This window comes from Microtus oregoni, unplaced genomic scaffold (assembly GCF_018167655.1).
Source record: "Microtus oregoni isolate MIOR12 unplaced genomic scaffold, Mior012 000016F_ref0000370, whole genome shotgun sequence".
Taxonomy (NCBI): domain Eukaryota; kingdom Metazoa; phylum Chordata; class Mammalia; order Rodentia; family Cricetidae; genus Microtus; species Microtus oregoni.
In genome coordinates this window covers 21742769-21767356 of record NW_024543075.1, presented here as the reverse complement: position 1 = coordinate 21767356, position 24588 = coordinate 21742769, and the positions used below count along the sequence as shown (strand labels likewise).

The following is a 24588-nucleotide window of genomic DNA, read 5'->3' as shown; positions in this document are numbered from 1 at the left end:
GGTGTAGAAAGACAACAATTAGTGACTAATTAGTATTTGTAAAGTACTTAGAATAGTTTGGGATAGCACATTAAATACTGAAGAAATTGTAATTAATGATGTAAACACACTCTCTCCTGGAAAGCTTATCCATGTTCATGTTTTCAACTTCTTTCTCTTCATTACTGTGAAGACTTTCTCAATTTAAAAATATTGGTTGGGGATGTAGCTCAGTGGTATAGTGCTACTTAGCATACATTTTTGCTATGCTGAGCATTGCAAAGAAAAATTTGTATATATGAATGTTTTGCTTGTGTATATGTGTGTACACCACATGTGTGCCTGATGTCTGAAGAGGCCAGAAGAGGACAATGGATGTCCTGGAACCAGAATTACAGACAGTTGTGAACTACGGTATGGGTGTTGGGAACTGAACTTGGGTCCTCTGGAAGAGTACCAAGTGCTCTTCACTATTGAGCTGTTTCTGCAGTCTCCATTTTGGTTTTTGATAAAGAGGAAAAATTAATCCTTGCCTTCCAAATACATAATTTGTGAATTATTAGTCCAGTCATTTAGCCTTCTCAGTAAGGTAAGGATGAGAGATTGGAGAAAATTCGTGCTGAAGCAACCGTAGGAACTGAACAGAAAGACAAGTGAATAAATAGAGGAAAGGCCCTGTCTTAGTTTGCCTTCTTATTACTGTGATGGACACCACAATGACAAGCAACTTGGGGAGGAGAGGGTTTGTTTCAGCTCACAGTTTATAGTTCATCATACAGGGAAGTCAGAGCAGGAACTCAAGGCAGGAACTGAAGCAGAGGCATGGAGGAGTGCTTACTGGCTTGCTCCCAATGGCTTGGAACCCACTTTCTTTTTTTCTACTTTTTTTTCCCTACTCCCTCCCTCCCCCCAGAGTTTCTCTGTATGATAGCCCTGACTGTCCTGGAACTTGCTTTGTAGACCAGGCTGGCCTCAAACTCACGGATATCCACCTTCCTCTGCCTCCCAAGTACCTGTAGCTTACTTTCTTATACAGCCTGGGATTGTAGGCCCAGGGATGGTGCTACCCACAGTGAGCTGAGCCTCTCCACCCCCATCAATCAAGAAAATGCCGATAGATCCACCTATAGGCAAACTCTGTCGGGGTTCTTCTTCCTAGATGATTCCAGTTTGTGTCAGTTTAACAAAGAAACTAACCAGGATAGGTCCTATTTAACTTTGAAGCTGGGGATTTATGGTAAAGCACTAGCATTCAGGAAACAGAGGCAGGCAGACCACTGAGAGTTTGAGGCCAGTCTGGCCTACATAGAGAGTTCTAGGCTAACCAGGCTACATAGTAAGTCAGACCCACGTCTCAAAGCTTACTGGCCTTTACTTGGTACTCTTCATTTTATATTTTATAATTTTTTTCAAAAAATGTTTATAGGCTCATAAAATTAAAAACACTAATTTATTTATTTACTACAACACACATTTCTCCCAGAACAGAACAGACAGTGACATAGCTTGTTTCATGGGAGAGAGTGGAGCATCTCTAAGCCAGTTGGAGGATTTAGGACAGAAAAGAGCAAAAGGAAGTAATCTGCAGAGTGAGTTTTCTGAGAAAGCAAAAGGGAACAGGCTTTAAGTAGAGGAGAAATATGGCAATCACAAGAAGCCCTGTGTGCATCGAATATACAAGAATATATATACCTATGTGCACTTAATATACAAGAATATATGTACCTATGTGCACTTAACGCCTTATATTGCCTCATCTACCTGTAGGTCTGCATCTTATTGTATTTACGTTCAGGTATGCGCCTACATTGTACTTTTTTACAATTATTGCACTAATTATAGCTCCATGATTTATGTTGCTGTATCTTATTGTATCTATATATAGATTTATATGCTTTACGGGTATTTATCTTACAGTATTCACAATTAGGTGTTCACATGTTTTTCTGCGGACTAGTCTGGAATCTGCCTTTTCATTCTTTTATTGTAACCAAGTCCTCCGGCCGGTATTTTCCCACTCCACCTTTTCCTGCCGCCGCAAGTGGCTGGATGCTTTTCATGCCATCTCACGTCGCCGGACTTCGGAGCTAGTTAACAGTTTTCACCCTTCCCAGTGTCGTGAGTTAGTATCTTGACGATGAAGTACTTAAAAGCGATACCCCCAAGTGATTATTTCTTGAGTAGAAATGAGTGGAAGTGGAATTTGCTGAGTCAAGGGTGTGTAAAATTTTAGGCGTAAAATCGTATAGAAACCTCACAACCGGCCTCAGGTACGCGTTCGTCACCTGAGGAGAGGCTCGAGCAGAGAGGTTAAATAATCTGGCTCAAGGTCAAAAGTAATTAGAGGTGGGTGAATTTAAAAACGGGGCGGGCTCCTCCGGCAGCAGCAAGGGTGGAATTTGCGGTTTGGTGGATTTTTTTTTTTTTAAAGGCGTGTTTCTGTGAGGGAGGGGGGCCGGGCAGAGGGGAAGGAAACTTGTGTCGCAGTAAAGAAGGAGGAGGGGAGGATCGGACTCAAACCCGAGCCGGCCTCGGCGAGAAAGGCTGCGGTCTGCTGTCGCCAGGCCCCGAAGACATTTGCGGGGAGCCTCGGAGTTCCCCGACAGCTCCGGTGAGGTCCCGGCCGCGTCGGGCCGTTGCCAAGCGTCTGCCCTGTCCAGCAGGCCTAGTTGCTAGGGCCTCCATCTTGGGGCTCCGAGCCCCGCGCCCCCGGAAGGGGTTGCCAGTAGGGCATTCACTTCCGGTCTGGGGCCTGCGGCGGCAGCGGTGGCGGCGGCGGCGGCGGCAGCGGGTCGGTGTAGAAAATGGCGCTGGTGCAGCGGCTCGGGCCTGTCCCCGCGGCGCTGCGGAGGGCTTGAGGCTCGCGAGCCTCGTTCCCCGCGCCCCACGCGCTCGTGCACTTTACACACATGAGGTGAGCGGACCGGAGGGGAGTCTCGCTCGGGGTCGGGAGGCAGCCGTCGGCGCTGCCGCAGGACCCCTTGGGCTGCGGGGCGGCGGTAGCACGGGGCAGTCCCCGGGGTGCGCAGGCCTGGGTGGGAGGCCGCGGGCGGCCTGGGAAGCTTCGGCCCCGCGCGGGCTGCGGCGCTGGGCTCGGTCGTCCTGGGCTCGGAGGCCCGCAGCGCTGCAGCCCGCAGCCCCGCCCCTCCCCCACCGCGCGGGCGCTCTGCCGCAGAAGCTCTGTTTTCACGCGCATCCCCCCTCCCCCGTTTTTTTTTTTTTTGTTTTTGTTTCCTATTTCAGAGAATTGGAAGCTAAAGCTACCAAAGACGTAGAGAGAAATCTTAGCAGGTAAGATGGGCGAGCCCTCAGTCTCCCGCCCCCTTTATAATAGTGTGTTTCTACTCTGCTTCTGCTTCGCCCTTCCTGGGTTTACGGACTCTACCCCTCCCGCCCCCCCATCCCGTGTCATTTGCTTTCGCACGCAGGGAACAGACATTCGGGAGAAACGTCCTCAGGGAATATTGCATGGGGGGGGGAGGGCATTGCAGGGAGACGCGTAATTAAGAGTGTGTTCGTTCTTAAAAAGAAAAGCAAAAGGCAGTTCTTGTAAACTTAGTTAAAGCATTCTCACCCTTTTAGAATTTAATTAGGGGACTTGTGCATTAATTACTATTGTAAATGGTTGCAGGCATTGTGTGACTCATGATTGAGGCGGCCCTTATGGCGGGCTGTCAAACTGTTTTGGCTTCCCCGTTATTACTTTGTAGCTAAATTGTTGCCTTTATAAAAAGATACTATGTGTTCGCATTTTTTTCCTCTCTGTCTCTGCACATTGTAGTCAGGCGGATTCTGTTGCATTGGAAACAGTTTTGTCCTTGAACTTCATCGAGCATAAACTGCGTTTTGTTTTCTTTGAAACTACATTTTAGTCTGTGTTCAGTGTGTGCTCTTTTTATCAGCTGGGAAAGTAATTAAAAATCGTTCTCAGTAAGTGATTATCACTTCTGTTGGGCCTGAGTGCTCTGAGTGCTTTTTCACTGGTAACTTAAGCATCAAATACTACCTCAAAGAAAAGGGTTGTTTCTTGTCCCCCACCCCCAAGTGATGCATTTCTGGAAAACGTTTGGTTTTATTGAGCTGTAATTGCTTCACCATCAGGGAATTGTGCTATACTTAACCCTTTTTCAGAGCCATTTTAAAACAGGCTTTCCCTTCCCTATTCACTTTTTTCTTTTGCATCATATTTGGACTCAGAGAAACTTCGAGATTAATACAATCTGAACAGCTTCATTTATGACTTACGTTTGTTTGTTGGAAGTTCTAGGCTTATGTTGGGGTTATTAACACACTTGTAATTGCACAAATACTTTCCACCATGTAGAAATTATTCCAAATTTCTGGCTCTTTGAATTTATGTTAATCTGTTGGGGTGACTGTTAAAGAATCTGTTCTGTTGGCAAAGGAACAGGATTGGCTTACCCAGTGAGAGGTTTTCTGGAACTCTAAATAATTACGGAACCATTTAAAGGGACATTAAAGCTGCTATCAGTGGCTAAATAACTGTCATCTGTATGCTTAAACAAGTTATGTTGTCAAAAACTGGGAAAGAAATAATAAGATACACAGCCAAACAAAATAGATTGAATTATTAAGGTGTAATTTTAGTAACAGTGTAGGTGTTGGGTCTTTTTCTCCCTCCATTTTTGTTTCGGCAGGCAGCCACATAGGTCTTGTTTCTGTGAGGGTACCTAGACCTTAGGTAAACATTGTAATACAAGCATGGTTTTTACTTCATCATGATCGGGCAGAACTTGGACTCTCTTCTATTGGCCTTGTATCAGAGTTTGAATTCCAGCTCTGCCTCTTAAAATGACCTTGACTCTTGGCAAGTCAATTGGCCTTTCTCTGTCTAATCTATGAAATGAGAGGCTTGGTCCATCCAGTTGCTAAGGTCTCTTAGGCCCCTTGGGTTACATAAAAAGGAATCCATTGCTGTCACTGTCCATAGAAGGCATGTACAATCTGGTGGGGAAACTATAATATGTGCATAAATAATGGTAATACAAGGTAGGTGATGTAGGGGTCAGAAGGGGATGGTGGTCCACCATGTGCTTGAAGCACCTCAGTTGATCATATAATGTGAAAAAGAAAAATATTGAGATTTTTTTTAAAGCACTGTCCAGTGAGAAGGGAGCAATTAAGGTGCTTTGAGTAGAGAAAGAGGTGATTAGATTAGATGGACACATGCTTCAAGTAAAAAGTGTCAATCTTTGCCTGGTGGTGGTGGTGCAAACCTTTAATCCCAGCACTCGGAAGGCAGAGACAGCCTGGTCTACAAGAGCTAGTTCCAAGACAGGCCCCAAAGCTACAGAGAAATCCTGATTGGGAAAACAAAAAAACAAAAAAAAAAAATCAATCTTTATTAGTACCCTACTCAGGACTCCGTGGCAGGTAGTATTCATCCTAGTAAACTTAGCATTTTCTAGGAACCAGTGAGGGATGAATGTGGGTAAACTTAACAACTAATCATCATCTGCTTGCTGTACTCATCCAAAGACTTTGCATGCCTCCTTACCCTCAAGAGGCTGGGTGAATTAATGGTTCTTAGCCTTGCTTTACATATAAGAGGTTTGAGGTATAAAGAGGTTGAGTAACTACAGGAGGTCTTACCACTGGTAATTGCAGGAGTCATCAGCCTTCATGCTCTGTTTAAACTCTTACTGAAGGTAACACGCTTCACTTTGAAAAATTGGAACATTTCTTTTCAAAAGTAGACCCTACAGCCGCATGCGATATGTTTATCTTGGACCTTTTCACTATGGACACTGCTTATATTTTACAGCAGCTAATTAAATTATTTGAGGACTGTCCTTTGTAGTGTAGGATGTCCAGCATCTACCAGGAGTACTCCCTACTCAGTGTTTGTAATGATCAGAGTGTTTTCAGATTCTGACAAACATCTCTGGTAGAAGGTGGGGATGGGGGGCAGGACTGTTAGAGATCTTGGTTCAGGTTTTGAAAAGTCCTAAGTATATAAATGATGAATTCATATAAGCCTCTTTTTTTTGTATAATGGAAGCCCAGCAAACCCCAATATGTGTGTCCAGCTTGAAAGCTCTGTTTTGTGTGTGTCAGAGCTGTGTTGCCATTCTTCTTTCCAGGGATAGTGGCAAACCCTTACCAAGATAGTCCAGGTGTCCAGTGGCAGTTAAGCAAAATGGTAAAACAGACATTTTTCTCATTAGGTTAGCTAGCATTTAAAATTCACTTTTTGACCTTTAGAATTGTCTCACTTTGCAGTACCATGTACTTCATTCAAAAGAGGGAGCTGTGATGTCTAGATGAGGGTGACTACCATGGGAGTGGAGCTTAGGAATCAAATCCAAGTTCAGAGAGGATGTTAGAACAGAAGAAATGAAGACTCCAAATCCAGTAAGCATGTAGGAATTTGGTCTAGCAGAAAGAGCAAGTAATTAATCAGACTCTCTTAAGGTATGTTATCTGGAGGGCTTTGAATGTCAGGCTGAGAACTTACACATTTAGATGGTCTAAGGGGCCTCTGCCTGCCTTATGGTAAGATGCCAGTGTGATAGGAAACTCTTCTAGCCTAGCAGTTGTGACCAGGTGTGTACATGCTGGTAGAGAGAGGTGAGAAGATGAGTTACTGAGGAAGTGGAACCTGGGATTTCAAAGCAGATTAGTAGTGAGGGGTGTTCTGCATTTAGGGTAAATGAGAGATTGACCCAGTCTCCAATGAAATTTATTGAAATAGAAATTTATGTGAGGAGAAACAATGATAAGTTACAGTCACAGTTTAGAGGGGAGACAGAAACCCTCCATTAACTACTACAACTCAGTTGATGCAAAACAAACTTTTTTTTTTTTTTTTTTTTGCATGTATGGGTGTCCAGAAGAGGGAAAGGGAGTTGGATCCCCTGGAAGTGGTGTTACGGATGGTTCTGAGGTGCCGTGTGAATCAAGCCTGGATCTTTTAGAAAAGCAGCCAGTGCTTTTAACTGCTGAGTCATTCCTCTAGCCCCCAGTTGTTACACTTTTTGAAAGTATATTTGGAGGTTAAAGTTACAGAGTTAGTGAATAGTCAGAGCTAGATCTTAAGGCATCAGTTGGTGTCTATTACTTCTTAAGTGAGAATGCTGATTAAGGGACTATCTAGATTTACAGAACTGGGACTCCAACAGGTCTTCTCACTCAATTCTGGTCTTTTCATTGCACAGTAGATAAAACATAATGTACATTTCTGCTCTTTGGACAGAAAAACAAAACAAAACAATTATCTCACTATGTCTCATGCCCATTCTAGTGCTTTCTATAATTTAGGAGTATTGTGTAAGTAGAAGTTAGCAAAATTTGTGATAGTGATCCCTGCTCCCCAAACCAACTGTTAAATGCCATTGCACAGCAAATATAAAAGGTTGCCCGTATAGCATCTAACCTAGGATACTTTTGACTGAACCATGAATATCTGAAACAGATGCTATATCGCAAGAGACCCAAGACAACAGAAGTGAGCCAGGCTGTACCTCTCTCTAGATAAGGCTATTTGTTGTTGCTGGTCTCCAGTTGTTTAGGTGAAAAATCATCCTGATTTGCTAGGCTTTGCTGTTGTTTGCTCTGATGTGGTTTGTAAACTAGGCTTCTTTCTAGCTTAATTTGGAGATGATGTGGTGAATTAGCTGCTAGGATTAATGAATACAGACTTGGGGCTTAGCTTAAAACTGACTCTGCTCTGGAAAATTTGAACATAAACATTATAAAAAGAATAGTTTATAATCTCTTTTGAATTTTGGCATATTAAATATATCTGAAAGTATAATTTGAAAGGCATAAAGTCTTTTACAGTTTGATTTTATGACAAACTCAGAAGTATTCCCCACGATTGGAAATACTAAAATGGCATGCGTTATATGTATTCTTTTCAGTTTGGATACTCTTACTCCAGATTGAGATAGTGTTCACCAAATTTTCATTTTAAAAAAAAATTATTTGAGGGCTGGAGAGATGGCTAGGCAATTAAGAGCTCTTGTTGCTCTTGCAGAGGACCCAAGTTGCACTCAGTTCAGTTCTTAGTGCCTGAGTTGGCTGGCTCACAACCACTTGTAACTCCAGCTCTGGGGGATCTACTAGCCTCTTCTGGACTCCATGGGTACTTGGCACTCACATATGCACATGCACACATAATTAAAAATACAATTAATCTTAACAAAAAGTCATTTGTAACCTTAAGCAAAGGACCAAAACTAGCGTAACATGCTCGTGCTTTTCATGATTCTTTATCATTACACTCTATCCCCAAAATACAGCATTATAGTACATAACAGTCAAATGACCAAACATGTAACATTTAACTTTACACTAGGGTCTGGAGGATGGCCCAGCGGTTCAGAGCACTGTCTGCTCTTCCAAAGGTCCTGAGTTTAATTCCCAGCAACCATACGGTGGCTCACAACCATCTGTATGAGATCTCGTGCCATCTTAAGGAAGAGACCTGGTCAGTAGTCCTCATCAACTTAGACCATGTAATCATGGACAAGTTCAACAGAACTGCCGTATATGGGCTGCCCATGCATGCTTCAGCATTGCCAGGGCATAAATTTCATAGGTTTATATTTACTTATTTTCAGTTGTCATGGTGGGTTTTCTTTTCACCATTTCTTTTTTTTTTTTTTTTTTTTTTTTTTTTTTTTTTTTTAAAATATTTATTTATTATGTACACAATATTCTGCCTCCGTGTATGCCTGCAGGTCAGAAGAGGGCACCAGATCTCATTACAGATGGTTGTGAGCCACCATGTGGTTGCCGGGAATTGAACTCAGGACCTTTGGAAGAGCAGGCAATGCTCTTAACCACTGAGCCATCTCTCCAGCCCCCTTTTCACCATTTCTTGATCCAGGGTTGCATTAGCTGTCTTGTCTCTGAAGCTTCCTTGCTACCCCTTTTGTGAGAGTGCAATTTTTGATTAGTTGTTTTACATAATTCAATTTGGGGTTGTCCTATCGCTTCTGAATGATCAGATTGAGGTTAAATCTTCTTGGTTGAAGTGTGTCTCACCATTGGTGATGTATGTGTTCTCAGCACATCTCTGCAGGTGTTCTTGACCATTTGAAAGGAATTTCCTGTAGCATTATTCAACACTTGCACCTTTATGCTGGCCTAGTTAATGTTTCTTTCATTATAGGAAATGCTATAATTTCAGTTTAGTTTAAACTGAAACCCAAGTTTTAAAATTACAGAAATTTTAAATCTACTTTAAATTGACTAGTGGTTGTGATTGCTACTTTTTTTTTTTAAAGAGGGTATCTTTTTCTTTCTTTCTTTTTGTTAAGACAGGTTTCTCTGTAGCTTTGGAGCCTGTCCTAGAACTTGCTCTGTAGACTAGGCTGGCCTTGAACTCATAGAGATCCGCCTGTCTCTGCCTCCCAAATGCTGGGATTAAACCACCTGGTGTTTAAAAGTGTTTTTGAAGATAGCTTCCTTGTTAGTGGACATAAAGGTTGTTTTCAACTTTGATCAATGATGGTTGGTAAGAAAATGAAACATTGGTTAGGTTTGTAATTTGTATTCTATATTTTATTTATTTTGTTTTTGAGACAAATTCTCACTAGGAAGCCCAGCTTGACCTAAAATTTGGGATCTTGCCATATACTTCTCAGTTCAGTACGCTCTGCCTCATTGTGCTGGGTATTTAGATTATCTTGGCATTGTGGCCGCAGACAAGGTAAGGTGCTCATGCTGTGAGTGTACAGGGTATGGCAGCTGAAGAGAAGTACTTTGGAAAATTGATTATGTATTTGAACAGAACAACAAAACAAACACACTCAGAACCGAAGACTTGGTATGCATTAGAGTTAGAGGAGCTCGAAGAGGAGTTCCATGAACATAAATAGAGTTAAAAGTTCTATTTAAGATGTCTTACTTTAAATATCATTTGCATACTCTGATGAGTTGGCTAGGCAGCAGAAATCCTAGCATTTCCTTTCTTGTAACCAGGGAGAAACATTTGAATTTTCGGCAGTAAGTAGTGTTATGTGACAATGACTCAGCTTCCCATTTGAAGTGGAATGTTCAAAACAGATTGAAACCTAGTTGAAGAATTTTATACTTTGAACCTTAAGAGATATTTTGTGCAAACAGCAATTGATTGAATTTTGTATAACAACAAACAAGACTGAGCTAGTTCACTTGTTTTGCTGTCCTTAGTGCATTGCAATCTGATAGTGTTTATTGGGCAGTTTGCTGCAGAGATATTGGATGTTTTTGTAGGGATGATGTCTGTGTTTTTGTTGACTTTAGTCCCTTTTTTCTTTCTTTTTTTTTTTTTTTTTGTCCCTTCTTTCTTCTGTTTTGTCCCCTGAAAAATGCATATGTGAGCTAGCAGGAGGAAATGGTGCTGCCTGGTACCAAATATTCTCTGACCTGAAGAGCATTCTAGTATCGCTTACCTGTTGTTAATTGCCATAGAAGGGCAAGAGAAATGCATTCTTGTGAATCCTCAAGCAGGTGTGAGGCACGTACAGGAAGCTTAGTGAGCATGTAACAGGTTTATTGCTTATGTAGCTAAGGCTCTTCTGGATCCCATTCCTAGTGGGGTACACCTGTAATCTCAGCTCTTCTGAGGTAGAGGCAGGGGGCACCCAAATTCAAGGTCAGCAAGTTTAAGGCCATCTGGGCTACCTGAGACCTTGCCACAAAGTATAAAAATGGAAAGGGACGTAAATAAGCTTTCTCTGCATTGCTTACTGCAGGGTAGCAGTTGTAAGCCAACTACTGGAGACTTCTGATTCCTCAGTGGCTGTGGAATCAGAGGCAACTGTGCTCAGTACTAAGATTTTATTAGTGCTGTCCTGCTTTTGATCTATTCTCAAGTTCGTTTCTAAAGTGTCATTCTCTGTTCCTTCTGCTCCTCCTTGCATCATGTTGTCCTCACTGGCCCTGAACTCAGCCTCTCAGCTGTTTTTGTTTTGTTTTTTTGAGACAGGGTTTCTCTGTAGCTTTGGTTCCTGTCCTGGAACTAGCTCTTGTAGACCAAGCTGGCCTCGAACTCACAGAGATCTGCCTGCCTCTGCCTCCTGAGTGCTGGGATTAAAGGCGTGCTCCACCACTGCCTGGCTGACTCTGTTTTTTAATATTAGCGCTATTGAGATCAAATCGCCATGCATGTGAAGTATGTGTCTTATATTCATCACTTCTGTGATTCCAGACCATGTTCACACTCACACACCCTCTCCCCAAACCCCAAATACTAAGCAGTCACTCTTCATTTAGTGTGCCTTCCAGCTCCTGTCAGCCACTAGTGGAATTTTCTGTTCTGGGCATTTCATAAATATGGAATCACACACTAGAATTCTTCAGTGTGTGTGTGTTATTTGGTGCATTCTCAAGCTTTACCCATGGTGTGTCATTGTCACTATTTCATTCCTTTTAATGGGTGAAAAATACCATCCCATTGTGCAGGCCCCATTTGTCATCTTTTGCTGATATAAATATGTGATATTTTTGGTCTGAATTGATAGGAATTGAACTCAGGGCCTCAAATGCCAAGCATGTACTGCGTTGCTAAGGTGCGACCTCAGCACTGTGCCACATTGTATTTATCTCTGCATCACTTAGTAGGTGTTTCAGTTGTTTTCACTTAAGAGTTGACTAATGCTCCATTAACATTTGTGTGCTAGTATATTTGTATGGATGGTTTACTTCTATTGAATATCTACCTAGGAATGGAATTAATTACTGGGTCGTCTGGTAGCTGTAACCTTTTGAGGAACTGCCAGGAGGTGTACAATGTAGTCAAGTCATTCTCTTCACCAGCAGCTGCCCTTGTACACATCCTTGCTGACACTTGTCCTTATTAATTGGTAGGCAGGCATCTTTGTGGATGAAGACAACTCGTTGTGGTTCTGATTTGCATTTCCCTAATGACTGATGAAGTTGAGCATTTTTTCATGGCCTTTATTGGATGTTTGACTTGGAGAAATGTCTATTTATAGTCTCTGTCTTTAAATTCCAGCTTTGTCCTCTCCTCCCTTCACGGTCTCACTGCTACTCTGGCCTGGAACCTGTTTTGCTTTCTTTCTAAGTTCTGGGGTTAAAAATGTCCACCACCATGTCTGGCTTGTTTTTAAATTTTTAAGTGGATTGGTTTTCAGTTTTTTGAAGCAGGGTTTCAAGTAGCACAGGCTAGCCTCAAACCTGATATGTAGCTGAGGATGACTTTGAACTCCTTGACCTTCTTGCTTCTCCTCCTCCTCCAAAAACTGGGTGTATAAGCATGCATACCACATAAGTTTTGGGGTGTATTTTGTATTGTTGAGTTTTGAGAGTTCTTAATGTGTTATATCTATATATTATGTATTTATGCTTATGATTTACAAGTATTTTCTCCTATGTAATTTTTCACTTTCTTGTTGGTTCCTTGAAGCACAAATATTTAGGTCTACTTACCTATAATACTGTTGCTTGTGCTATTGGTACTCATTCTAAGGTTGCAAAAAATTTTGTTTCCCAACAGTTTTATGGTATGTATGTATGTATTTATTTATTATGTATACAATATTCTGTCTGTGTATATGTCTGCAGGCCAGAAGAGGGCACCAGACCTCATTACAGATGGTTGTGAGCCACCATGTGGTTGCCTGGAATTGAACTCAGGACCTTTGGAAGAGCAGGCAATGCTCTTAAGTACTGAGCCATCTCTCCAGCCCCAGTTTTATGGTTTTTACACTTAGGTCTGTCATCGCATTTTGAGTTGTTTTTGTGCATGATATGAAGGCTCCAATTTCATTCTTCCAATTTTCCAGTTGTTTGGCACCATTTGTTGAAAAGATGGTTTCTCTGGTGTTCTTGAAGGTCAGTTGCTCATTCTGAAGGGCGTTGTCTCAGGATTCTGTAGCTGTAACATTTGGTTGGTCAGCTATCTGTAGGCCAGTTTCCAGTCTCTTTGTTACTGTGGCGTTGTAGTTAGCAGGCTTGAAATGAATCCTCCATTCTCCTTCTCAGGAGTGCATTAGTTCCCCTTGTGTGAATTTTAGGATCAGCTTGTCAGTTTTAATGAAAAAGTAGAGTTTTTTTTAAGATCAGTTTGTAGATCAGCTTAGATAATATCACCATTTTAATGACACTAAGTCTTCTAGTTGTTCATAAATATAGAATCTTTCCAGTTATTTTGGCCTTTACTTTTTCAAAGATATACTGTGTTTTAAATATACGGTTTGTACTTCTTTTGTAAAATTTATTCCTAAGTATTATATATTTTTAATTGGTACCAAGGATCGACACTAGGACCTTACTAAGTATGCTGAGCTTGTACTACATCACAGCTATTCTACCGTCTATGCTATCTGTGAATAGAGATAGGTGTACCATATTCCTTTCTGATCTTGCTGTGTGTTTGAGTGAACCCTCCTTCCCTTTCACTTTGGCCAGCCAGCCAGCCTGCCTACCCGCGGCCTTCCTTTTTTCTTGTTATTTTATGCATGCGTATGGGTGTTTTGCCTGCAAGTGTGTCTGTGCCTGTGAAGGTCAGAAGAGGCTGTTGAATCCCCTGGCACTGGAGTTACAAATGGTTGTGAGCTGCCACCAAACTGGAGTTCTCTGAAAGAACAGTGTTCTTAACTAGTGTGTTATATCTCCAGCCCCTGTTGTTTTTGTTTTGTCTGTTTCGTATAGTGTTGAAAGACAAGTGTCCTAAACTCTGGGCTTTTCTGTAACTGCCCTCTGTCAGTTTAATGACATTTTCTAAATCCAGTTGGATTTATTTTCTTGGTGAAAGCATTTTTCATTTTTGTGACTGCTGCTCTTGTGTACTGATGGCATCATGTAGAGCTGTCTTCATTCTGTTAACATTGTAATTGATTTTGACTTGGAATCTGGGGGGTTAGCTGTTGCTTTGGGGTGTTTCATATGCTGCACTGAGTTGTTTTTATGTATTCATTTCTATTTTCTCTATATTCTTGCTCCAACTTCTTTCTGTCCCAGCTTGTCACTCACAGTGTCCTGAGTTTTCTGTAGCCTGATGATTAGTGTACCCTTACTATGTGCCTTCAGTTAGCACTTTATCTGTATTGCCTAATTTAATCTTCACAACAGCCTTTTCAGAGAGGTACAGCTGGACGTCACTAATTAGAGGACAGAGGCTTGTGAGATGTTACACACCTTTGGAAGGCCACACAAGCTGCTGCTGGAGTTGAGGGTTAACTTCTCCTCTTCTTGACATGGGCCCCAGAACTCTGCACTGCAAGCTGTGCTTAGAAAGGGCTGCTTTGATCCCGTCTTTGAAGAAGTAATATGTGGTGGGAATAAATGAAAGGAGCACAGTTAGGGAATGTTAGTAAAGGGAAGGAAGCAGGAATTGTTGTCTAATTAAGAGCCTCTCTCTGCCAGGGAGTACAGTTCAAGTAGAACTGGTTTTGTCCCTGGACCAGTAATTAGTCCTTTCTGGAGCAGTGAGATTAACATCTAAAATAATTAGACCATGTATATTGTTTAATTGAAGGTCAAGGGTGAGGTTTGTATTGGTTGGAAAGAAATGTGAAGGAAGTAGTAATTGAGCTAAGCTTCAGAAGGGAAGTGGGACTTAGGGATTTAGGTAGGCAGCTTTACCTTAGCCTGTACCTGACAAGCTATGGAAGAGTGTTTTTAACAGTCGATGGGAATGGAACTAGTATTTCAGGTTGTAGGTCCAAAATAAATAGTTCCAACCCTGTAGACTACAGAGTGCTGCTTTCCTCGTGGTGGGATATCTATTTGACTAACTTTTCTCAACCTAAACTTTCATTATTAGTCCTCCTTTTTATATGCATAGTATTTTTACTGCTTGAGAGAAACTTGCTTGTAACAAGATGCTCTTCTACCCCTAAAAGCTTGCATTTTCTAAAATCAAAGGTATTTTCTTAGTAATTAGAGTGCAGTTCTCATAGTTGGGGAAATAACACTGACATTCGTAATTGCTAATGAGAAGACCTTATTAACATTTTATGTATTGTTTCAGTAATGTTCGTCATATCAAGGCAAAAAGAAAAAATATTTATTTTATTTTTTCTGGTTGGAGAGTCAATGTAAGGCCACAGGTTATATTTGGTTTACCTGCCTGTACTCTGGCACTGGGTTGCAGTTCTTTGTTGTGCAGATTTTTGGTGTATAAAGAGTGAAGCTGTTTTGTAGGTTGACTCTCTGTTTCTGTTTGCCTGGAGCTCCTCATTAGGTCCAGAGCTGTGTTTTGGACAGAAGCAGCATAGGGGACCGAGGTGCTTTTCTTTGTGTGGGGAAATTCATGAAGTCACTTCGTCTCATTGCCACGGATGTTAACTGTACATCAGGTTTCGTCATACTTTGACAACATGTACGTATTCTTTTTCATCAGTGTATATTTTACAGTGAAGATCAATCTTCATTCTTTATTTACTTGATGATTCATCCACATCAATGTGGAATCACAGATTCTTTTCAGAGGCTTATAATTTTTTATTAATGTTATTTTATTGCACAAGTTCTGGGAGTAATGGGAGGTCTAGTGAGACCCGGATTATGTGTCACCTGGAGCCTCATTGCTTTTGGTTTGCCTATTGTCTCTTCCTTTTCTTACCTTACATAGTTTGAAAGAGAGTATCTTGTACTTCAAGCTGGTGTCTTGAAATCTCAGTGTAGCTGAGGCAGACCTTGAATCTTCCTGTTTATACCTTCCAACTGCTGGGATTACAGACATGTGTTGCTGGGTTTGACTTGTTTTTAAGTTAATATTTTGTAGTTTGCATGAAAAGTAATTCATTTGGATATGGTGTTTTCATACATATATGTCAGTCTACTCTGCTGCTCTTCCTCTTTCTCCCTCAGTGTCTTCTCCATCCCCCGTCCTTCCTTCGTGCTGGTCACCTTCCATCTCCACGTAGTATAGCCCCTTTTCCTTTCATTTCTTTTTACTACAGGAGTTATTGGAGAAACTGACTCAGCTGACTCATTCCCTTACCAGTTTATGCTGTGATTGGGTTTCCATCCTACTATCTGCTGATGTTAATTAGGTTACCAGTGACTTTACTGTCTAGCACTGACTAGTTTATTGATCAACACAGAAATCAAGACTGAGGAGAATGTGAAGAGGAAAGCAGTAAAGCCATGAGGAATGGGTGGGGGGCATCAGGAGAAAAGAGGGTAGATAGGGGTTTATAACAAGAGTGAGCATGCACTTGATGTGTGTGTGAGGGTGGCCCTGACTGGGCCATCAGAAACGTTACCTCTTGTTTCTGTTCCTACAGCAACTCTAACCACCCATCCGTGCTTCATTGTTGTTTTTCTGACCAACTTTAAAGTCTAGTTACCATCAGTATTTTTCCTTCATGCTGTCAGCTGCCCCACTGTGCTGGCTTTGCTTTTCCTTTGCATTGAGGTTTGGGCATTACACATTCACTTGGATTACTTCTCACTGTACATTCTGCTGCCTATTTTTACCCAACACTTACTTCTTGTCAAGATTCCATTGTGTATCAATCCTGTTAACCTGTCAGGCTAACCAGTCTTTATGCTTCCCGGGATTCATGTCATTCTGTGCTCTCTTGACTGGAAAAGCTACTTTTTTTTTTTTTTTTTTTTTTTTTTTGTCTGTAGAAATTCTCCCTCTCAGGTTTTATAGTTGGTGAGGAAGACCTACAGGATTCAGCATGTAGTTGTATGGAATATTTGTGCAGCCGTTACTGCTCAGGGATCCTGATCGGGTTCACTTTCCCTGACAATTAAATAATTAAAAGGCAGGGGGGAAAGTTTCGAGAATGACAAGTAGAAGTGGGGAAATTCTTAAACACAGTAGACAGACTCTACCAATAAAGGCTTTTATTGGGGAGAGAAAACACACACAGAAAGCACACAAAAATGACTGCAAAGCAAAGTAGGGACCTTGGAAGCTGAAGCCTAGCCTCTCCTTGAGTGGTGGGGATTTAAAAAGTTTTTGAAGGATTTTTTCCCCTAATTTAGGGTTGGTCAGTTTGAAGAAAGCCAGAATGGCTGATTGACCCTCAGTAGGGAACCAGTGGAGGGAGAAAATGCCCACAAGGCCTTTGTTTTAAACTGTCAGGCTTTTGTCCTAGGTTAGGAGGGTGAGGAAGAAGCCAGCCTTCTTGGAAGTTCACCACCTTCATTAGCTAGTCATGGATGGTCCCTCTCCTTGTCTTTCTGCCTATCAGGGAATATGTCTTAACTCCAGGTCCCTCAAAATGAAAGGAAATTGAAAAAAAAAATCAACAAAGGAAACAGGTATATAGGTTAAATCTCTGAGGAAACTAGGTGTCAGCTTCCAGAGTTCCACTCCATGCAGTTAAAGAAGATATGCTTAATTTTCCTCCTGTCAAAGGGAAACATTTTTAAGATAATTTGCCAGAGGCAAGGCTTGTTAGAAATTTATTGTCCTTGGGCTGGAGTGATGACTCAGCAGTTAAAAGCACTTGTTCTTGTGGAGGACTTAGGTTAGATTCCCACCGTCTACATAGTGGCTCACAACCACCTATAACTCAAGTTCCAGAGGGTGTGAAGCTGTCTTCTGACTTCCTCGGGTACCAGGCACACGTGCACAGACACACATGCAAACAAAAGCATTTGTACACATAAAAATAAATAAAAGTAGATAAAAAATAAATTTATTGCTCAAGGCTTCTCTTGGAGACTGGTTTCATGTCATATTTGGAGGAAACAATAAGGTGTTGAGGTGGATTGTAGTACTTGTGCAGTTCAGGCACCGGTACCTACTCTCATCAGTTATGGAATGAACGCCATTGAAATCCAATTTTCTGATATAGGCCAAGGATCAGTTTGTAGTTAACACCTACTGTGCTGATTTTATTAACTCATTTCAGCACACCATGCAAGCCTAGTTCCATCAACATTTAACTGTCTGGCATGCCTATACTATAGCTTAATGTTTTCCTCTGGATTAGTCTGCTGCTATTGTTTTATAGTATTCACTTATGTATTATTCCCTTTCCAGTGGCTTGGGATTAATGAATCACCTGAGAATCATCTTGAATGTGTAATGTAACACTGACACACTACTTAAAAAATAGAGAATCTGCAACTTGTGTTTTCCCTTTCCTACATTAGGGGCATTCCTTCCAGTGAGTAAGCAGATAGGCTCCTTTTCATTATGCTTTTCATGCAGCAGCGGCTTCCTCATTGATGGGACTTGCAGTGTTTGCTTTCAGAGAGACTTGCAGTGAACTTTCATATGCATATGCCTTATGCTCTAGTGCTTCACTGCTGTAAGACATCCTCAAGGATGGTGGTAGAATGATAGCTGTCTGTCTGTCTGTCTGTCTGTCTGTTATATTACTTGCCATACCGCTGCCATACTTCCAAAAAGTTTTATGATTTTGTGTTTTACTTTTTTGATTTTTATTTTGTTACTGTGTTTATTTACTGTGAGCACGTGTGTATGTCATAATGTAATGCAAGTCAGAGGACAACTAAGAAGGAGCCATTTCTCTCCCCTTTCACATGTGATTCCTGGGACTCAAACTCAGGTTATCAGTCAGGTTTGGTGGTAGGCACCTTTATCTGAGGTGCTATCTCACTAGCTCGTTTCTCTTATGTTTTTAAAACTCTCCAACTGCACAGGGCCAGATTTTACAGTATTTACTTGTTATGGTCTAGTTTGTCCCTTATCATTGTCTCATATACATTCACAGGAGAAAAAAATGAAATTTCTTAAAATTTTTAAAACCATTTATTTATTGTCTGGTGGGGGGTAGTGGAAAGGGGCAGGTCAGAGGACCACCTGCAGAAACCACTTCTCGCCTACTGGGTGGGTCCTGAGGATAGAACTCATATGGTCAAGCCGGGTGGTGGTGGCGCACGCCTTTAATCCCAGTACTCGGGAGGCAGAGGCAGGTGGATCTCTGTGAGTTCGAGACCAGCCTGGTCTACAGAGCTAGTTCCAGGACAGGCTCCAAAGCCACAGAGAAACCCTGTCTCGAAAATCCAAAAAAGAAAAAAAAAAAGAAAGAAAAGAACTCACATGGTCAAGCTTGGTGACACCCTCTGATTCATTTTGCTGGCCCCTGAAAGTTTAAGGTCCCTAGTGCTGCCTGGCAGCATACACATAAAATTAAAATTAAAATTAAAATTAAAAGAAAATCACATGGGAGATGCAGTTTATATACAATGACATTTACATTTTGATTCTAGGTAGTAGGTGTAGCAAATGTATACAGCTATATAAACTCCACTCCAGTCAGAGCATTTCTGATTCCTACAAGATTCCCTTTGGGCACTCAGAGGCTTTATATGTGGTGCAGGCTATAAGTAAGAATACTAAGTTCTCGTAGAAGGAGAGCCTTTCAGGGGGAGCCCAGTTTCTGTTTAGCAGCATGTAGATTCATAGAATGATAGCTTTGAAATATCCTCCTACTAGCCTTGAAGGGAGTATGACTAAAATATTGGAACTGTGGAACATGTGAAAACTGAGAGGGGGGGAGGGAGAGGGACAGGGACAGAGATAGACAGTCTGTATGTTTCTCTTTGGGGAAAGCATGAGTGGTAAGGACAGTATTGAATAACTTTTCCCCTATCCTTTGAATGCCAATTATTAACCCCTATTACATTTTGAGATCTGCAGCATGTGCCATAAATACTAAGAAGACACTTGCTAACTTTGGAAAACAAGTACTAAATAAAGTTTAAGAAAGGAGAAGAATCAGAAAAGGATGAGCTTGTAGTTGCCAGAAGGCCATGAAGAACAAATGCTATTAAGAGTGATATCTTGACACAAGTGGGGTCATTCTTTGGATGCCACTGGAGACCATGGTAGTTAATAAACACTCCTTATCTTAGCCTTGGGAAATACTGTGATGCAAACATGTTTTTGTTTTTTCTGATATAGGACCTACCTCACTATGTAGCATAGGCTAGCCTCAAACTTGTGATCCTCTTGCGTATGCACACTGGTATTTACAGGCATGTGCCACCATATGTGACTGTATCCCAGTTCTGACATGGTGACAGTAAGGCTTTTGTTTTTGAGTTCTCCCTATGTCCCTGTGGACATACCCTTATCTTTGTGTATGCCATTCAATCTGCCACTCTTGTATACTGTGGTCACCTTGGCCTTTGACTTTGTTGGGATGGTCCTTACATAGAATATAAAGGAGTCTAATTATGCATCTGGCGTGAATCTGTTATTTCAGTTGTGCATGATGCCAGTCTTTTCTGTTTTCTCAGTCTATTTACATCCCTCCCTCACTTCCATCAGAAAGGCTAGATTTAAGCTCTTCCAGTTTCCAGATTTATCTATCTTTCTGGTTTTATTTTGTTACATCCCCACTGTCATTCAGCCTTAACAAATGGTTATGTTTCCCACTGAACCTCTTCATGACTGCCTGTTGTTTATAGTGTGTCCTCCAGAAAACTTATTTAGGGCAGTTAGATACTGTTTTTGGATATGATGGTTTTCTTCAATATGCAGAACAGTTCTTATTCGTATTATGAAACTTAGACTCTAGGCTGACTAATGAAGGTAGCTAGAGAGGTTCCTCCGTATTTTCATAGCTTTCTTTTCTGAGTAGACTGTCCTTGAATGATAGGACTAATCCAAAGCACCATGTGAATGGACAGGCCCCACTTGAGTGATGGATGGAGAACCAGTAGCCTCCAATAAGGAGAGCTGTGCACTTTGGGAAGAGACCTGTGAGCCTCCTTTGGAAGTTTTAGTTTCCTTAGAGAGCATTCTTTTCAGTTTTAGGTAGGTTTTTAAAGCAGATACTTCCTGTAACCATGCAGACAGGAAGGACTCAGGGATTAGAGTTGTTGATGTGGTTGTGGCTGTAGTGGATCTGGCTTTTCTGTTCCTTATGTTGTCCCCCCTTCCCCCGCCAGTGTCTGCCTTTTCTATTCCTTATGTAATCCCTCCACCAATGTCTTTCTGCTCCTGTTGTTCCCGTCTTAAATGTTTTCTAGCGCTCTACTAAAGGGGTGGCAGGTATATCTACCTAAAACTTGTATGTTTATCATTGGACATGATTCCCTTTGTTGTAGTTCATTATTAATTTCTCTCTGAATTTCAGTGAGGTGGAGGGAGAAAGAGGAAGCAGTTTCTCTAGTCCTGATACCCTGAACAAGAGGATCTTTCTGTTGGCAACTTTGAAATTTTGAGTTTCTAAAAATTTAAACAAACTTAAATGAATATATTATTGTTTCCAAAGAAAGAATAGTTTGAGATTATTATAATGCTAAAATACATGTTATCTATTTATGAATAACTTGTATTTGAACAATGTGTATGACTGGGTGTGTAGCTCAGTGATGGAACTCTTGCCTAACATATGCAGGGCTCTGAGTTCTTTGATTCATATTCACAAAGTATGTTCACTCATGCACACACATACCCACAAACATATGCACACACTACTGTAAGAGAGCAGAGAAAGCCCATCCTAGGACCATCCCAGCCCATCACCATTAGGTACTGCTTGATAATTGGGACCCTTAGCAAGCTAACTACAACTTACACAGTGTTTATATCCTAGAATTGGAAGGAACTTGAATTTCCCAGTGTAAAACTTGTCATTTTTTTTGTTGCCTTCCTTGATATGACATTAAGATGAAAGCCTTCATACTTGTGAAGGAAGGCTATGTCAATTAAAGAAAAGTAAATTGTACTACATGGTAGCTGTGTGGCTAGGTCGCAAATTGTGTTGAATAAAGACAAATTTGCTCTATTTCTTATAAGTGAAAATGAACCTGTTTGCAACATTATTTTTATTTCCAAATCCATTTTGGGAAAGTTAATTGCAACTGTGTGGTTCAGGGATTTAGTGCAAGAAGAAGAACAGTTGATGGAAGAAAAGAAAAAGAAAAAAGACGACAAGAAAAAGAAGGAAGCTGCTCAAAAGAAGGTAGTATGTATGTGATAAACTTTGTTAAGCAGTTTGAACGTAGAGTAAAAGGAAATTACTCATGGCTTTGTTAAAGCATCTGCTTAAGTTTGTTAACTTCATTGAAGATTCATGTTAATATTTAATGTCTTTGAATGTGCATATATAGTAGTTTGCTGAATGTGTAATTCAATGCATAGATAATCTTACTGGTTTTGAGTTTTTCAAAGGTAAGTACATCTCATAGGTCTTTTTCTTTCAATTAGTGATTTCTATGTATTTCATTATAATTTTATAAATTGGAAGAGCACAGAATTTGTAGCTGTACAGTTATATATAACTTAGTGACTATGAAGATAGACATGGTTTTGAAGTCTTACTTGCTCATATACTCATAGAATGATGTGTCCATCAATTTTATTTAGACTTCCTAGGCCTCAGTTTCTTTACATTTTGTAAGTGTTGAGTTAAATGAGGTGATAAAATACATGTGCAAAAGTAGGAAATAATGTAAACTATATTTAAGCAAGTTTTGACAGGATAAAGAATAAAAGTCCCTTTTTATTTGATACTAGTCCTGACTTTATATATTTTCAGTTTAAATTAAGATACTTTAAAACAAGGCCTAAAGCATTTACTGGAGAGAAGAACTGTGGCACACAAAATACAGGATAAGAAGCTGACCCGAAGCAGAGCATGCCAAGTTAGCAAACCTAACTAACCCTCAGTCTTCTCTGTCGAAATTCTCAAGGACTTTCAATTGCTCTAAAAGACCCAGCAGTTACTGTTCATTCTTTTAATGAAAAAGTCCTGCTATGCTTTTACAGTGCATCCCTCTCTTAGGTGCTAGGAACTGGACTAAGTACAGCAGGGCACTTCGCTTCTCGTCATTCATTAAGAAACAGCACACATCAGGGCACATAAATAAAGTGTATCTTTATGGGCATCTCTAGAGGCACAGAGGAAGATCCTTAGCCTGAGATGGAGTGAGAGAAACAGGACATTTTCCTAGGATAGAAATGAGTCAGGTGATTAAGGAGCAGAAAAGTACCCGAAGCACAGTAAACTCAGAATGAGGAATTTGTAGTCTGTACATCCTAAAATGTGGAAGCTTGGTGTGAGGTGGGGGGAGGGTGTAGGAATATCAGGAGATGACTCAGAAGCAGGTAGTGGTAGGCAAATTCTCTTCTTGAGGAAGTTATTGACAATTTTTTAGTGAATGACATGAAAGTTTGTATTTTACCTTAGGAAAGTGTTGAGTTGCATTGGAAGGGATTGACTGGCTTAAGGGATTATTGACATAACCCATAGAATTTGCTTAGTGGCTATGAAGATAGAACATCTAGCTTGACTTTTAGATTCTGTATTGAGTGATGAAGTATATTTGGGATCAGTTAACCTACTTAGATAATACAGACCAAGGAGAAGTGATAAATCAGTTCTAGGTGGTGCACCTAGCAGGTATTCTGGGGCGGGATGGAGTACAGAGCTCTTTGGAGGACTGAGTGTGAAGAGGAATGGTAGGGGACACTAATCTGTCAGTCTAGTCTGGTTGCTCTCAGGGGAAGCAGAAAAGAATACATAGTATATGCATAGTATGAGTTTGTATAGGGCTCTTACGTTGGCTCATGCCATGGGCTTCCACCAGAGGCTTTTTGATATTGTATGGTCTTAGCAGTTTGGTCCATCTTTATTTGGTATTTATGAAAGAGTTGTGTCCTCTATGTCTAAGGTTAGAAAAAGCTTACTGTATTCTTGGGCCATGGTGTCATTTGCCCTTAAAAGAACTTCTGAAATAAACTAGAAGCTGGTGAGTAGGCTGCTTGGTGTACTTAATGTAGAATCTTGTTTGACAAGCGTCTTAGTGTTTGTTGCCTTAGGCCTTGTTGGTCCTAAGTAGTTCAAGATTTAGCTGGTAAGCTACAGTACAAAATATCTGGGAAAGAGCCTAAGTAATGTTTAGGCATATGTGTTTGGAATAAGCCCTGCTCACTGAGAAAATTCTGCAAAAGGAAGACATTTAGTAGAATAATTTCTCTAAGCACTATTTTGTAGTGTAATTTTAAATCATAGCATATAGAAATAATGACTCAATTACTAAAGTTTATTTTTTCCCCTCACAATCAACTTTTTAAATCACCAAGTCAGTAAAACTACTCCCTTATGTATGCATAAATTTACATGTAGCACTTGAATGGGATTTATCCTGTTATTTGGCATCTCATCAAATCTGCAGTGACAAGTTTTTACTCTTTTCCCACTTAGCTATTGTTTCCACCTTCACATTCTCATCATGTCCCACTAGAACCATCAGAGGCTGAGAGATAAAAATGTCTTGTTTACTAGATCTCCCACATGAACAGGTTATTGTGTGTATCCTATCTATCCACTGAACAGTCTAAAGGAAAGGCTAAAGCCCTCAGTTATTGTTAAATTTCGTTGTCTAGACTGTCACTGTAAATACAGCTTCTCTAAGTTGCAGAAAACTGAATTTGAATGCAACCTGTTGGCAAAATAAGGACAGCTGGTATTTCCATACACTGCTACCAAATAGTTCCTTAAAAAAGAGGAAACTTCCAGATTGGCTCATATGAAAGACCGTGAGTCACAAACTGTTAAGACAAGCTTTGTGGAGCTTTCTTTTTGTTTCATGTAGGAGCCAGCAAGTAAACTCCAGTAGGTGGTAGGAGACAAACATGAGTCAGGTGGGCAGGACCATTTTCACATGAGTATTTGAACATCCGCTCATCATAATCTGCCTGCTCTAGGATGTATTAGCCATGCACTCTCACTTCTGAAGACT

At 40.8% G+C, this 24588-nt stretch overlaps 1 protein-coding gene across 5 annotated transcripts in view; it reads left to right on the top strand.

The window, feature by feature from the left end:
* Window positions 1-2498: 2498 nt before the first annotated feature.
* Window positions 2499-24588, top strand: part of Tnrc6a (trinucleotide repeat containing adaptor 6A) — an 83021-nt gene continuing 60931 nt past the window's right edge. For 4 of the 5 annotated variants that reach the window (XM_041666141.1, XM_041666139.1, XM_041666140.1 and 1 more), the window contains exons 1-3: window positions 2499-2893; window positions 3223-3270; window positions 21719-21806. In XM_041666141.1, coding sequence (XP_041522075.1) covers window positions 2889-2893; window positions 3223-3270; window positions 21719-21806 — 141 coding nt within the window. In that variant the 5' untranslated portion in view covers window positions 2499-2888. Of the gene's footprint in view, window positions 2894-3222; window positions 3271-15128; window positions 15278-21718; window positions 21807-24588 lie in introns of all 5 variants that reach the window. The other variant, XM_041666137.1, reaches the window with a different exon arrangement.